The sequence below is a fragment of the Stegastes partitus genome, unplaced genomic scaffold (genome assembly GCF_000690725.1).
Source record: "Stegastes partitus isolate 25-593 unplaced genomic scaffold, Stegastes_partitus-1.0.2 Scaffold550, whole genome shotgun sequence".
NCBI classification, from domain to species: Eukaryota; Metazoa; Chordata; class Actinopteri; family Pomacentridae; genus Stegastes; species Stegastes partitus.
This window is the reverse complement of record NW_007578281.1, coordinates 114,948-131,090: the sequence shown is the minus strand read 5'-3', so window position 1 is coordinate 131,090 and position 16,143 is coordinate 114,948. Positions and strand designations below refer to the sequence as shown.

Genomic DNA, 16,143 nt, shown 5'->3' with positions numbered 1-16,143 from the left:
GAGTATAAATGTTCAGGTTTTTAGCCATCGTTGTCTGCATCAGTCAACTCTGCTTATGTGTCTCCTTCATCAACCCAAAGCCCGGCTCCATGTTCTACCCTACAGAGCTCACGCTTCCTGCCCCTGGACACATTAGCCTGGTGTGTGTTCTGACTGAGGGTCACCGAGAGGACAGCTGTAGTAAGCAGCTAAAGCTGCATGTCAGACCCACTTGGACACGGCTGAATTTGCAAAGTCATTTACTACCAGTCTATCAATCATCAGGCAATTACAGAGGCAGGGCCTTTTGGCACTGAGCTGGTATCAAGACTCAAATGAATAATTCTGAAGGATCATGTGAGAAGCACAAAAAGATGGAAGAAGGTTCTAATCTCCTTCAACAACTCAAATATCACATACGTTTCCTTTCAGATTTCTTCAGAAGCTCAACCAACTCACAAGGTGAGGTATCGTCTGGATTTTGTGCCTGTGCTGGGTTGTGTGCTGAATCTTACTCACAGCTTCAGGATTAAACACATTATCGGAGGTACTAAGTCTAAGTCTCATAAATTTAGTTGGTGTAGAGTAACTGGAAAAGTTGATTAAACTTGAATAAAGTCATAATCTTTAATATTTTATCCTAAATCTGAAGTCTCTGACCCACAGGCATCATCAGTCCTGCTGATGCTGGCAGGTCTGTACGATACTTCACTTCTTGTTTCAGGGATTTTTTCTTTGATGTTCATGTATGGGCAGCAAACATTGTAATCTTTCATGTTCCAAATTTGGTGCCTCAGGTACACAACGTATTATTAGGGCTTTTCAACCTACAGAGAAGCAGTTTGGTTCTTGTTTGTGCCTCAGTTCCTTTCGGGAACCAAACACATTTTAGCACCAGTTCCGCAAGTTCTGCATACAGTTTGTTTTTCTGAGTCTCCAAGCTTCTGCTGAAATTTAGCAGATGTCCATTGTGACACTGGAAATTGAGTTTCATCAAATGACGAGGCCAAACGCTTCTCTATTTTGCTTGCATGACCACTCATGAGACACTCAGACCTGACTGCCGTCTAATTCTTGCTGGGAACTAATATTTTAGGATCTTAAGGAACCTGTTTTCGGTCAAAATACCCAGAACTTCCTACATGAAACAAATTGGTACTCTGTTGATCAAAAAGCCCTATAGTGAGATGCTAATGCCCTTAGATTAAAACTGAAAGTATGCAAGTATGTAACTTTATAATCACTGTGCCATTTAAACTTTTAAGTGTTGGAATGCGGAGAAGAAATATTTGAAAACATTAGGATCCTAATCCTGAAGGTAGTTCTAAAGAATGTAAATGAAGAATCTGTATATGTAAATGATTTTACCTGTGTGAGTCCTCTGATGTGCCTTCAGATGGGAGCTCTTGGTGTAAACCTTCCTGCAGCCGTTAAACTGGCACCGGTGGACTCTCTTCTTGTTCTCTGGTACGTCGCCTCCCAGACTTCCTCCTCCTCCTTGCTCGCTGTCGCTGAGAGTTCCTCCTCGGCTCGGCGGGGACGGTAACGCTCGCGCTGCCACCAGCTTAGCTGCCCCTAATCCCACTTTCTTGGCCACCAGTTTAAGCGTTAATGTGCCGTCTGCTGTCGCCGTGAGTGTTTGTGTGGGTTTGATAAGGTGTCGGCCGAGCTCCGGTGATGACGGCGGTGTTAGGGACGTGACGGCTGCGCTAAGTTGTGCGGCGCTGACTCCTCCGAGGACCTGGTCCTTGGCCGTGAGGGTTTCAGTCCCAGCTACTGCCTGGCTCTTGTTGGGGTTGGGGACCTGGAGGATTTTGGCCTGGACCTTGGGGAGGGTTACCAGTAACGGAGGTGGGCTGGGCTGGTCGGGGAGGCTGGGGAGAAGGGGGTCCATCAGGTCCTCATCGCTGTCACCACCCGGCATGAAGGCCGGCGTTAAGAGGCAGTCGAGCTCCTCGTCGAAGAGCTCCGAGAGTCGCTTGGGCTCCGTCTGTAGATACCGCTCCAACTCTAGACATGTCTGCAAGAAAAGGACACAGCAAACGTCAAAACCAAGATTTTACACGTTTCTTACACCTTTAATCAGACCACATCTTTATTTGCTTAATGGTATGTCAAAGATTTAACCTGGTTCAACACAAGTCAGTGCATTAGTTCAGCAAGGACACTGAAAATCTGGATGTTAGCTGCCAGGTTCAAACACTTTCATACAATTTCCTCATATGCTAGAGGAATACTTGTTGCAGAAGTAGCCATTCCAGATTGCCTTCCTCAGTGGTTCATGTTTGGTCAGTTTTGCAAACAAAAATCAATTAGTTAAGGATAGACAAAGGCCATGATAACAGTTAAAAGAAATCAATTCAGATTTTTTTTGTTGAAACTTGGACATGAATGGCAATCTACCATGTTGAAGTCACACCTTCTATTCACAGTCTTCAACCCTGGGAGATTTTGTGAAGGTGTTGCAACTATTACCCTCAGCGCTAAGTGAGAACAGTCATTATTTCTATAATTGAAAGAGGTTGTCAGTATAAAAGTGTAAAAAACCACCAATGCAGTTGCCTCCTGCAATCTCCTCACATATCGGTATACTCAGCGGTTTTCCTCGAACTGTTTCCAGAGACCCCGTTCGCTTGTCTATTTAAATTCAGACACTCGCTGTAGGCTTTATATTTCTGTGCAGCTGTTGACCATGTCACCTGGCACACAGCAGTCCTGAGAGAGGAGGGATTTAGCGTGTGATTGATTGCTGCTGCCTGGCCGAGCTCTCCGGAGCCCTGAACTGTGGAAGCCTTGCCTGTTTCCCTCTGCTCACCCAAATCAACCAGCCATGGAAGTTATATGCAAGATGGAGGGAGCAAGAAACGTGAGATGACAGAGAGAAAGTCAAACAAAGAAACCAAGGATGGAGGGATGATGAGGGGAGAGAAGCGAGGAAAAATAAGCAAGTATTTCTCAAATTGTTTACTCATCCAAAGACATTTTTTCAAAAGAACCGTACAGTTGTTGTTGGCAGCCAAACAGCATCACCACAGTTGTTCCTCTGTTGGCCTTCGGTGTCTCGGTCAAGGGCACTTGCCACATTACCTCGAGGGATGTGAGCCAAAAACCTTCCAGGCACTAACCTACTTTTATAACCTCAAGGCTACGCTTCTTCTCTCTAAACTTTTATGCTTTTCTGTAATTCCTGCTTCCCCTCAGTTGATCTACCAACTGTGCTTTTGAGGTCTACACGGGACTGTTTGTTCGATCTTGTTCCTGCTTTGATCTCTCCCATCTGCAACACTTGTTATTACTGGAATTCTCTCTGCCCTGTCAGGCAGAAAACATGAGATGCATGGCGGAGCTATAGGAGACCAAGATCTGAGGAGATAAAAGTGAAGCTTACACACCTGTTTAACAAGGATGTAAGCTAAAAAACAACCCTTATTAAAGGGTAACAGAAGCGTAAAAAGTCCCTTGGATAGGATGGATTGTTTAACATTGAAACCAGATGTTGGACCATCACATCGCAAAGCAGCAGAATGAAAGTACGTGAACACTGTGTTACTTGTCTTCATGTTTTACCTACATATTAACACATTTTTTCCTTTTTATAATTGAATTCTGCTGATGTGATCAACATTTCATTACAAATATCTGCGAAATCTCGTCCAGTTTTGCTCATAAAACACCTGTTGGACTTATGGATTTTCATTTATTTATTTTTTTTCAAATTGGTGAGACGCTTCTAAAACCAAGTTTAACTTTACAAAACTCTTCACACACTCAAAACATTAAAAGTTATGGTCTATTAAACTGTGTATCGCTTCTATATGCTTTGATAAAATATGCATTCATTGAACATATCTTTTGCACTCAAACATGAACAAAAGTCAGGTATATTTAGGCTATTTTGTAAAATAAGGTAAATTTACAACCGAGAACAAAGCAAAATTACTGTAAAGTAGACTGTGACATCTAACAATGAAAAATTGAAATGCAAAAACTCTTTATTCGAACATGAAGTGCCTATTTTCATTCCTTGATGACCTCTATAAAAGACCTGCACCAGGTGAGCTAAAGATTTTGTATTTTTATGAGATAATGTGGCATTTTACTGTTCTTTTCCCGTAATCCCTCAGTTGTTTCCAGCCGAGGCACTTTCTTGAAGCTACCTGACTGTCCTGCAGCGTCAAGACTTCAGCGACTCCTCGTGGAAAATTAATTTCCTCTGTTTGGCCGAAGGCCTTTGGCAGCTGAAGGTTCTCATCCTGATCCTCTGGCTCCTTCCACCTCTGTCATTGATGCAAATTACAGCCACTATACAAATGTATTTTTTTAGCTGCAGCTGGTTGACTCCGTCCATTCAGACCGTCCAGCTCCGGAGCTTTACTCCGCTCAGCCTTAGTGACGAGACAAACCAGCACATTTAGTCTGAACATCTGTTGAGTGGCGATAAGCTGAACTTCCCTCTCCCTCCTTTTACTCTCTTTCTTCTTTAAAAGAATGTCTTTTTTTTCCCGAGGATGTGCATTTGCATATGAATATGAATCAAAGATATTTCTTTGGGGGGGGGGTTACGCTGCTTCATAAGGAAACTTGAGAGTGATAAGCATACATGTACAGATGCCCAATAACAATGTCTTTTGTAAAGCCGAGACGAGCGCTGCGAGGGAAACCTTCTGGTTAGCTTTCTGTCCCGTTAGTCGCTTTGCTTTGTTGGTATTCGTACTCCTGTCTTTAACTGCTCAGTGTAATACAATATCTAGTCAATCATGCTAAAGGGGCTGTTATATCGCTTTTTGAATTAGATCAGTCACTGCTAGTGCATCTGGAAACCGACACTGGAGGTTATCAAACAGCCCTCAGATTATCTGGAGTGAAGCTTAAGCAGAAAAGTGTTTTATTACAAGATAAAAGTGAAGCATTGGTTGGATTGTAGAGTGATGGTCAGCCATTGTAATAGGCAGAAACTGTCAGCTTAAAGGACGATAAACACAAAGTTCTATATAGATAGTTTCAGATCTTTGGGGGATTTCTGGAGATAATTCAGAATAAACAAAGGCCAAAACAAGACCAGCACATCACTCAGTGATGTTGGTCAGTGATTTTGAAAGAAACTGTAAATGATTTTGTCTTCTTTTAATGGTTCTGGGCTGACCATTGGTTCTAACGAGATTTAGCTTCTTAGCTGATTTTACAACAAAAATGACTTTACAATAGATGATATTATTGCCACAGACATACTCAAACTAAGATGCAAAATTCTGTGTAACCTTCTAAAGCGTAGCTTTGATTTAGAATGGACTTCCGACATCAGGATAACTGTTCCTGCTTAACTTTTTTAATTTGCTTTTTTACACAGCTACAGATTTAAAATGACGTGACCATATAAAGGCTGTAAAGATGAGTATTTTAATATATAATTTAAACACTGTTGCCATGGATTTAAGTGTTTTTTTTCTTCTTCACGTTTGTTAAAGTAAATGGAGATGAAGCTTTTATCCAAAGGGATTTGGGCCAATGTTGCTTGCAGGACACACGCAGAATCTTTCTTGAAATGAAAAGAAAGTTTTGCAGGAAAAAAAAAAAAATGCAAATATTTATCTAAAATACACTTCTCCTTATCCTTTCCAGGTCTCAGCAGAATTCCACTTGGTGACGTGCTACATGCATTATTCATCATCCAGAGACACGACTGCAGCACTGTGAATATTAGTCCTCTCTGATACAGTAAATACAGTCTTCGTCAGTGCTTTCTGCTGCACCATTGTTTCAGCTCTGACTGGAAAATCCAAAATAGAAAGGTCCGCATGTCTCCTGGCGGGGGCTGGACGGATGCTGAGGATTGTGGGAGGTGGGTGGGGAGGACAGAGGGTAGAGGGAGCCCGAGGCTGTGCAGGAGGAGCGAGCGGCGATCAAACCCAAGGCCGGCAGTGAACGCACCGCCTCTGACATCACACGTATGACCTTCTCCTGCGTCTGTTTCTCCTACACACCATGAATATCAGGTAACAATGACATGTTAGGCCTGCAGCGTGTGTGTTTGTGTGCGTGTGTGTGTTTGTGTGCGTGTGTGTGTTTGTGTGCATCTGTGTGTGTGTGTGTGTGTGTGTGCGGCTGCTGGCTAACAGCTCAGACTGATAGCATGTGTAGGGCTTCACCTCCTGTTCCCCTGCTCAGTCCCACAACATATGGAGAAAGGTCACATCGAACAACACACACACACACGCGCGCGCGTGCAGTAGGATGGATTTGAATCTCTCCTTGTTGAATCATCAGCCCAAACAATTAGACACTGAGCTTAAAAAGATCCATTTCACTCGAAAAAAAAAGACTTTAGCCGCATTTCATTTGAAGCAAAATTTTGAATTGCCATGACTAAATGCAAATTAAGCTTGTATCTATTAACTGCTTTGGAACAAATATATTTAGGCCACATGGCTACGATAAACCGAGTAGAAGAATCCAGAAACAACCAAACCAAGTGTTTGCAAATTGTTAAAAATGCCTCAAAGAAAAAGAAACAAAACTTTGAACGTCTACAAGAAAAAAAATGAGGAGAGGGAAGTCTTCGCGAACCGTTTTTTAACCATCCATCCATCATCTATACACCACTTAATCCTCACTAGGGTTGCGGGGGCCGACTTAGGGCAAAGGCAGGGGACACCCTGGACAGGTCACCAGTCTATCGCAGGGCCACACTTAGAGACAGACAACCAAGCACACTCACATTCACACCTACGGACAATTTAGAATCACCAATTATTGAATTTTTGGATTGTAGGAGGAAGCCGGAGAACCCGGAGAGAACCCATGCAGCATGGGAACAACATGGTCGTCCAACTACCCCCCCCCACCGGGACGTGAACCGGTGATCTTCTTGCTGCGAGGCAACAGTGCTACCAACTGCGCCACCTTGCAGCCCTGCTTTTTAACCAGGCAAATGTAATTAGCCTTTCCCGTAAGCTGGTACTGGCCGTGTTTCAAGTGGCCCGGAGAAAAGGAAAACAATGAAATGAAATAGTCATTCAGTCATGCAAATTAAATGTTTGGGGCATCAGAAGTTTTTAGAAGAAGACTATTTCCATCTTCCATGAAGTGCATGAACTCTTTTTTGAAAACATCAAAAAACTACTTCAAGCAAGCGTGAAAACATCTTAGCAAAATTGGTAAAGTTTATTGTTTTTTGTTTTTTTCAAAATTTTGCAATTTCAGTCAATTTTTTTCTAATTCATAACTTCAAAATGTGCATAAAAACACATCATGGAAACATGGGAGAGCATAAAAATTTCAGCACAGAGTTCCGCACTAACAAAGAAGCTTCTGATTCTAAATTGAGATTGTAGAACAAATGAATTAACTAATATTGCCATAATATCATTCTGGCGAAATGGTGCCAATAAGAGGACTTGATATTCTGATGTGTAAGTTCTAGCACATTGCTCGCTTGCCTTTAATGCAAATAAATGACAGTGTAGTTTATTCTCCTATAAATAGTTTATTGCAATTACAATAAATGTAACTGCAAGCATTTTAATAAACTAGCACAGCTGCCCAATTAATCAAATATTCATCATAACCATAATTTTAGCTTCTTGTATTTAAATTAACATGATCTGATGCGACATAGATGTTTAAAAATTACAGCCCGTGTAGATGAAATTACTCTTGTTTCTTCTTGGGCAATGCCTCATTTTAAAAGTTTACACCTGAAAATATTTTTTAAAGTTAGCTTTGGTCACACCCTGAGCTGCTGTGTGGCAGTAACTGAGTGGAGACTAGAGGTTTCTCTGTGCTCAGCTGACTAGCAAGCTTGCGTGCGAGGCGTTTAGGGAACAATGGTAAAAAGTACGGTCTATTGATAAGCAGATGTTTAGCAAGTGAGGTGTTTCTGGTACAACTTTTTAAAAATACTTTTTTTTCTCAAGATGATGCTTCGAATTCAGGTGAAGATTATTTTAATTCTAATTTTAATGCAAAGATTTGTACATCAGCAGGAATGTAGCACAACATGAAAGTGAAAGCAGTGTTCTTATTAGAGTGATAAAAATATTCTGTACCTAAAATCAATGAGTTGTCATGATAAATTATCTTGATCTCAATAATAATTAAGATTACCAGATGTTAAGTTAGCTACTAAAACAGCTAACAAACTGGTTATTGGTTGCTTAGAATTACTTCAGTTTTATTCACAAAGCTTCAGTTACAATTGTGGGACTTTCCCATCGGGGTTTTCCCAGTAATGGTCTGCATGAGGTGATGTGAAAGCAGCACACAGTGCAGTGTTTTATTCTTGACTGCAATAATTACTATTACAAATTATTATGTAATTACTGACTATTGCTGAACAACTCTGATTTCAGTGGCTGCCATTTTTTCAATAGCAAAGGCTATTCAAAAGCTCTTTGAAATGACAGCACCACAACTCTGTACTATGTTACATTATCCTGCAGTGTTGAGTATTTCTGTGTGAATGTTCAACAAGAGGAAGAATTTCTCCAGAAGGGGCGACTCAGTTGAAGGTGCACCAGAGTTCCCATTGTTTAATCTGTGCAAGAAGTCAGTAACAGGAGAGCTGTCATATAAACACACAGAAGAATGGATTCTACGGTGTCAGAAATTGTCATTATTTCTGTATTTCACGGTACATTTTCACACGTGTCCTGTTTGCTTATTTCATGGCTCTCGCTGTTAGTTGATTTAATAATGCAACAGTACAAGAGGTCAAGGTCAGACAAGGTTAACGGCAAATGCAGGGTCGATGCTGAAGTAAGAGTCAGCTGTGGTTATGTTTCACTATATTTAAAAAGCTGTAAACGTCCATGTAGAGATTCAGTTTGCCTGGAAAACCGGCTATATTTGTGTGTGATCAGTGTGTGGATGTATTTCATGTGACCAGCTCTTCTTTCATACACACAGCCAAAGATAAAAACAGTGGAAAAATACAATCTCCTCTTGCAGCCTCTGTTTTTCCTTCATATGTGAGTGTTTGATTTAATATCTTATCTAAAATAGCTACCAGGTCCCGTGTGTGTGTGTGTGTGTGTGTGTGTGTGTGTGTGTGTGTGTGTGTGTTGTGCGCTGAGCCTGCTGAGGTCCATTAATAATGAATGCAGGGAGCAGAGGGCTCTGAATGGCAGCGCTAAGAGCTTTTGACAGACAAAGGATCATTGAGGACGGAGCTCAACAAACAGACTGAAGTGGATTCAGCAGGAGATGCTCCGTCTGTGTTTACATGCGTCGCTGTTATGCGGCTATTACCGGCATTTCCATTAGGACAATGGTGAAATTAAGCCATTTGTGCGATTTTGTAAAGTGACACTTCCTATAAGGATCTGCTTCACATGTGGTTCCTGCAATATAAATGACTGACTGAACAACAAGAGAAACAGCAACAGATTTTTGTGCTGCAAGGTTCTAGGTCTCTTCTGTCTGCTTTTGTAATTTTGGTTGGCAGTGAAGGACAACATTCAATATTTTCTAAAAAAAATAATAATAATAATAAAGTGGCCTTATTTTAAGACCAATTGATGTGACATCTTTCCTTATTCACAAGTCCTGATCTAATAATGTGTTTCTCATTGCACTCTGAAGATAATGACATCTGTGTAATGACAGGCAGACAGATGAAGCAGCAGCAGCTCAGCCAGTAGGGGATAAACATGGTGGGAAACTCGTGATGCAAATGGGGAAGTCAGGTAGAGGCCAACAGAAAATAACAGACTCTTCATCAAGCTTTTCTCTGAAGGCAACATTATTTATGTCCAAGTCAGATCCCGCACTGTGTCCTGATGGACTCCACAAGCCTGGTCTTACTACCAACTGGTCACATACAGTCACTTTGTCAGGACCCAACGATGTCACATTTGAACAAATTGGGCAGATGTTGTTTTCAAAACACAGAATAGTCCGACTGACCTATAAAATTCCCTAAAAACAGATGCCAGAAGATTATAGCCAAACTTTCTCAGCTGGTGTCCTCACTTTTGCTGCTTTTCTGGCCATGAAAAGTTTCTTCATAAGGTGCTTTATGCTGTGAAAGGGTGTAATTTAACCCTCACTATGCTCTTTTGTAAACCGAACCAAGCAGCCTAGACTTTACCAAACATTGAGTGAAAATGAAAGTTAGGTCATGAAATAAAACAAAGTTAATAATGGTTCAACATGGGATATGAACTTCAGTCTCCCGTACGATACTCCTGTGACTTACACCATCTCCTCCCATCCAAGGAGGCTGCATTTTATTTTAAAATGGAAAAACGGTTGAATACTGATGCAGGTGGCATCGAGGCCAAAGGACATCTTGTCCATATCTCTGAGACGCCAGCTGCTTTGACAAAACAGCAGCATTTGACATGCTGGGAATGAGAACAGGTTGTTTTTGCCTCCAGCTCAGCAGCCACACCTTCAGTTGTGAGGCAGGTTTTAAACAAATTCACAGTTAAACTTTGTTACTTCTTTTGCAGTGAATTCAAAAGTGGGTATAACGTTACTAATTCATTTCAGTTTTTAACTTTAAGTACAATATGAAACAAACTGCATGCACAACTACATTTTTGACTAATAAGGCAGTGATTTTAACGCTTGCTTATGTTTTTTCTTCCTTGGACACAGTGTTAAGCAGTGCCAGTAACATGGAGGGCTTTGAAAGGATCGTATTTTGCTTTAAAATTCTTTAAGCTTGAATTAAAAAAAACGTGTATGACAACAATGTAAATGGTGAAAATGTGATGTACATTTGTAATTAGTACCTAGAGGGAAAAAAATCTTACCCTTTGGAAATTTTTCTTTTAACTGTGTTTCATCTTTTAATCATGGCTAATTTAGCTTTTTTTTCTTTTTCTTTTTGACAACAGTTGACGAAAAAAAAACACTATGACATGTAAGTGAAAACAGAGAAGTCATAGCTGTCTTGGTGGCCTCCCTCACTCGTCTCTTTCTTGAACGATACAGATACACTCATGTGCCATACTCCTTCTATTTCTTAACAATGGATTTAACTGTACTCCAAAGGATATTCTGTGGCTTGGAGATATTCTTTTATCTACTCCCTGAATTATGCTTTTTCATAACCGTTTCACAAAGAGGAGTGTTCTTTTGTCTTCATGATGTAGTTAAAACTAGGAATACTGAGTGAATGAACCTTCCACATACAGGTGTTTATACTACAATCACTTGATACACATGAACTGTGCTCAGATGATCTCCATTACACCATTTGTGTGACTTTTCGCACCAACTGCCTGCACCTATGTTAACTTAAACCAGTTTAAAGGGGGTTAATACTCATGCAGTCTCTTATTTTATGTATTTGATTTAAAAAGCAATGAAAGGGGAAAACCTGTAAGAAGAATGAATGCTTTTTATAGGCACTGTAGATCTACAACAGAGCAATGTTATAGCTAAAAAAAAAGACTATCCATTGTTTAAAATATATGTAAATTAAAGACAATTACCAAAAAGAAGCAGAAGCACTGATATGGTCCTTTTTCAATGTGAAGACGTCATGATAGGTCAGAAAAGTGACGTCTCAGTGTGTAGAATCAGTTTCTGCTCCCTCTGCTGCTGCGAGGATCTCATCTTGTCAGTTCAAACCCTTTGAGTTTGTTCCTGTCTCTCTTTATCTGTGTGTGCATTAGAATGTGTTTATTTTCCCTCCACATTATGCAGCTTTTGGCTTCAAATTATGTTTTTTCTTTTTGCTTTCTGGTACAAATAGGTCCTAATTAAAGTGCTTTGGCTTCCATAAACTGTTCTTTGAAGCTCTACCTCTTGATGGATCTCGCTCTCTCCACACAGCGGGCTCTGATGGCTAATTAGCCACTCAAAAGGAAAGGCAAAAAGAGGCTCTTTATTCAGTTAATTTGCTGATGTGGCTGTGTACACAGAGGATGTGCGTGTCTGTAAGAGTGAGAAGAGCATAATGACTTTTAACTGATGTGTGTGAATATGAGATGCCTCATGCTTGGGAGTGTGTACGATATCAAACGGGAGTCATTGGCAGCGAGCTGCTGCCTTTATGTCTGAGCGAGTCTCAGTGCTGCAGAGTGGATGTGTGTTTGCTGCTTTGTTAAGAGACTGAAGTGCAGTTTGTGTGAAGCTGCCTGTGAAGACGCTGGAGCTGACTGCAGTAGTGTCACATTGACTTACAACTACACATCCTGCAATCTGATCATTACAGCTTAAAACCAGATGCATTAACAGTGGCCTGAAGAGCATAAATGTTTTACTAAAATAAATGCTTCCTTTTCCACACGGTGTCAGATTCACCGAGTCATTTCAGCTCACATTTGAAGAGTGAATGTGCAAAATTATAACCATTAGTCACAAAACACTGCAGCCTCTAATACTTTTAAATCCTCTGGTTTTTTATTACTAGATAGTTCTGATCAAGGATTCAAACTAATAGAAGCAGTGACTTTTACTGTATAAATGAGACAAAAAGTGAATGTGTGGTGCCATGAAAGCCAGTGGCAGCAGTGCATCACTTCAAAAATCTGAAAACTAGTTGATGATTCCAGCATCGTTGGAAACGGAGAAAAACTTCCCAGTTACATATTTCTATAAGTAATTAAAGCGAGTGTTGACGCATTTTATTTTCTTTATCATGCTGTTGCAATTTCTACAAACAGATGCAACAACCGAAATGGCATCAGTTTCTTTACCCATTTTGCTCATTTGCACATTCTTTACGGCCTAAAACTTTATCGATCCATAAACATCTCACCTAAATGACAGTTAAACATGTCATTTCAAAGTCATGGATGTTAAAAAGTTACTATACCAGCCTTCAGTCTTCTGATTCCTGAACCTTGCTACACGATTTTGATCCCATTCGGCCCCATGAGCTCTACTGATGTCCAACACTGATGCTGGGAGATAAGACTTGGCTCGCTGTCGGTGTTACAGTTCATATCAAAGGTGTTGGATGGAGGTCAGAGACGCACAGCTCTGTGTAAAGTATCAGCTTGTACACTGAAGCATTTTAGGATTTATACACCAAAACTTAAACAGCCCCAGGCCAAATGCATTTTGCCTTGTGCTGTAACACAGCAGCATAAATAATGTGGCAAATAATGCTTATGGACAGCTGCCATTTTGGAGACACCAGTTTCCTCATGCCTACACTGCACTGGTCCCCGAGCCAGCTGCTGTTATGAGCCAAAATCATTCTGCTGGATAGTTACCATCTCAAGCTGCCTCCGCTTCCAGCAGTGTCACTACTCCTGCATCCAACACCAGTAAAGCCTCTCTGAACACTGCAGGGCTCTGATGTAGTTATGACGGTGACATTTCACTGCATTCGTCTCGGTTTTATGTCACTGAGGAGCAAGAATCTGATATTTTATATCCCAATGAAAACAAACACTGCAGCAGATTCTAACAAGTCTTATAAAATGTGAATTATCTGTTCTTTTCTGTACTGTGGAGGTAATAGGTGGGATATCAAACATCAGGGAGACCTGGAATTGTAAATAATACAAAGGTTTCACACACCTAGTGTGGAGTGAGGTGCTGATCATTGGAAGTAGAGCAGTAAAAAGTGTCGCACCAAGTTTTGTATGCGATATGTGTATATATATATACATATATAAGTTATTATCAGTTTATTTGAAGTAATTTGGTTGACTAGTTTCTGTCATGCTTTATTTCTTAAGTTTCAACTGGTTTAAGGCCTTGTGATTGTTTATTTTCGCCTCAATAAGAGAACATGACTATCTAACTCCCATTATACATGTTATGCAACCACACAACATACTGGTGCTTTGTCCTCCTCGGATTCTTGACCTTGAAGAAGGCAGAAACACCATTAAATAAAGACAAATGAATATAGATGTATTGATGTGTTGTAAGGTGTTGTTGAATGTTTTAAAAGGTGTCAACATCTAAACTGTATTATTATTATTATAATGGGTCCAGAGTGTTCAACACTTACAGTGATCACCTTCTTCACTCCCGGTGCTACTAAAGGTACAAATAACTAACATAACCTGCTGTTTGTTGTTTAGATGGAGATAAAACTAACTTTACAAAGAAGTTCATCTAAGTTGATTGCTTCCCATCTCTGGTTGAAGGTGTTCAGTCTCTTAACTGTTCAGCTTTGACAGATCAGTGTCTGGCTGCACCGCTATTCCCATGCAAAAAAAAATCTCTTTATCTGTGCTTGTAAAGAAGGATGTAAATGATAAAACCTGGCTAAACCTCTATGGAACTGAACCCTTTTGTCATTTGTCAAATTCAAGCTGAACTAAAGAGACTTCACAGTATTTAACATCCCACACTCGCGACAATAAAAACAGTGGTTGAGTTTCAAGACAATAAAAGATTTGATGTTTTGTGCATTTCAATGCCACGCAAGGAACAATGAAGATAATCAATAATAAAAGTGATGGAGTCTTTTTATGAAATTTTTATTGGAACCTTGAGCATTTTCAGGTCTCTCGTATTAGTCAGTGACTGAATTTCTACTTGCAGACTGATTTGGTTGCATAACCTTAATTATTATGTGCATAACTTATCAGATGCAGCTGTTATTACAGCTGTAGTTACTAACACATCAGATACTTAATATTCTGTCTGAAAATGCTAATACCTCTAGTTGCCTAGAAACTCAGTTTATAAAAAATGATAGTCCTGGCTGAGGATTGTCTTACAGTTTTTCACATCTCTTCACATGAACACAAAAATACAAGCCCACACAGCTCCACTGTGACACCATCACATACACAAACACCACTGAATACTAACAAAAGGTCCAAAATATGATCCAGGTTCACCTCATCTGAGCGCACACACAAGCAGGCAAACATATCAGCAGTGACAAAGAAGAAGACACAACGCAATATTACTGCAGTGACAGCGCTGACACGGTGATTGTGTGAACACCTGTGTGCGCTGTCAGTGTGATCAGCTATCCTCTCACTCTGTCTTGATTGAAAAAGCAGCATGACAAACGGGGAGTCCTGCGGGGTCTGATTTGAAAAGCAGGAGGAGGCTTCAATAAAAGAGGTTAATGGAGACGAGACCTGATGGAAGAACGAGACTCTGATCCGAAGGTTAGTCTGAAAACACTGAACATGGCTCGGACTGGCAAGACAACATTAACTAACATTAACATTAACTGATTGACTAATTCATTATTTTGTTTATCAAACATACTGATAAATAAAAACTGCAAGGAACCAGAAAGACAGAGCTTTGAGCAACACTGAAGTCAAAAAATGTTTCTTTAAATTTCAAAAAAGTTGACGTCAAATGTGTGGTGAGATTTCAAATCTTTTTTGACTTGTTCTGTCTTATATTTCCCGATTGAAACCATAGTTTTGCAAATGCAGACAATTTTAATTAAGCACAGCTCTGGTTTGATTGCTGGTATCATTTAACATTCAGTCTCTTATGTGAAAGTTTACATTTCATATACTTATAAGTGCTATATGTAGGACTATTAAAGCAATTCACAAGTATTAGTCACTTTTTTTTATAGCCAATGTGTGAATGGATTGTAAGGGAACTTAAAACATGACACCTTCCACAAGTGTCTTAATGGATTCACGGATTCAGAGAGAGAGAGAGAGAGAGGTTGATAGAAATAGCAGAAATAAATAAATCTAATTTCCAGACAGTGCAAAAAGGATCTGATCACGTCAGGTCCTGCGTGATGTTAACACCCAGGTATCTGAAGCTCTCCACTCGCTCCACCTCTGTCCCGCTGATCCTGAGTGGGTGGTATGCCCTCTGCTGCTTCTTGCTGTTGTCCACAATCAGGTCTTTAGTCTTCCTGAGGTTCAAGAGGAGGCTGTTGTCTCTGCACCAGTCCTCCAGGTGGGTGATCTCCATTAAATAGTCCTCCTCGTTGTTGGAGATCAGACCCACCACTGCTGTCAGAGTCTGATGTGGACAGGCAGTTATTGTTAGTGAGTACAACAGAGGGCTCAGCACACAGCCCTGGGGGGCACCAATGTTCAGGATGAGTGAGGGGAACATGTGATTTCCTACTCAAACCACCTGTAGTCTGCTGGTCAAAAAGCTGTAGACCCACTTGCACAGGGAGGAGGTGAGTCCGAGGTCCTGCAGCTTAGTGACCAGTCTGGAGGGGATTATGGTGTTGAACGCTGAAGTTCATGAACAGCATTCGCTTTTTTGGGGGCCAAAAAGGCAGGTAGGGAGGAGGTGATGAAA

The 16,143-nt window shown here is 40.6% G+C and overlaps 1 protein-coding gene across 1 annotated transcript in view; it reads right to left on the bottom strand.

The window, feature by feature from the left end:
• Window positions 1-16,143, bottom strand: part of klf7b (Kruppel like factor 7b) — an 84,438-nt gene that overhangs the window by 23,362 nt on the left and 44,933 nt on the right. Inside the window, exon 2 of the mRNA XM_008288268.1 lies at window positions 1,348-1,999. Coding sequence (XP_008286490.1) covers window positions 1,348-1,999 — 652 coding nt within the window. The remainder of the gene's footprint in view (window positions 1-1,347; window positions 2,000-16,143) is intronic.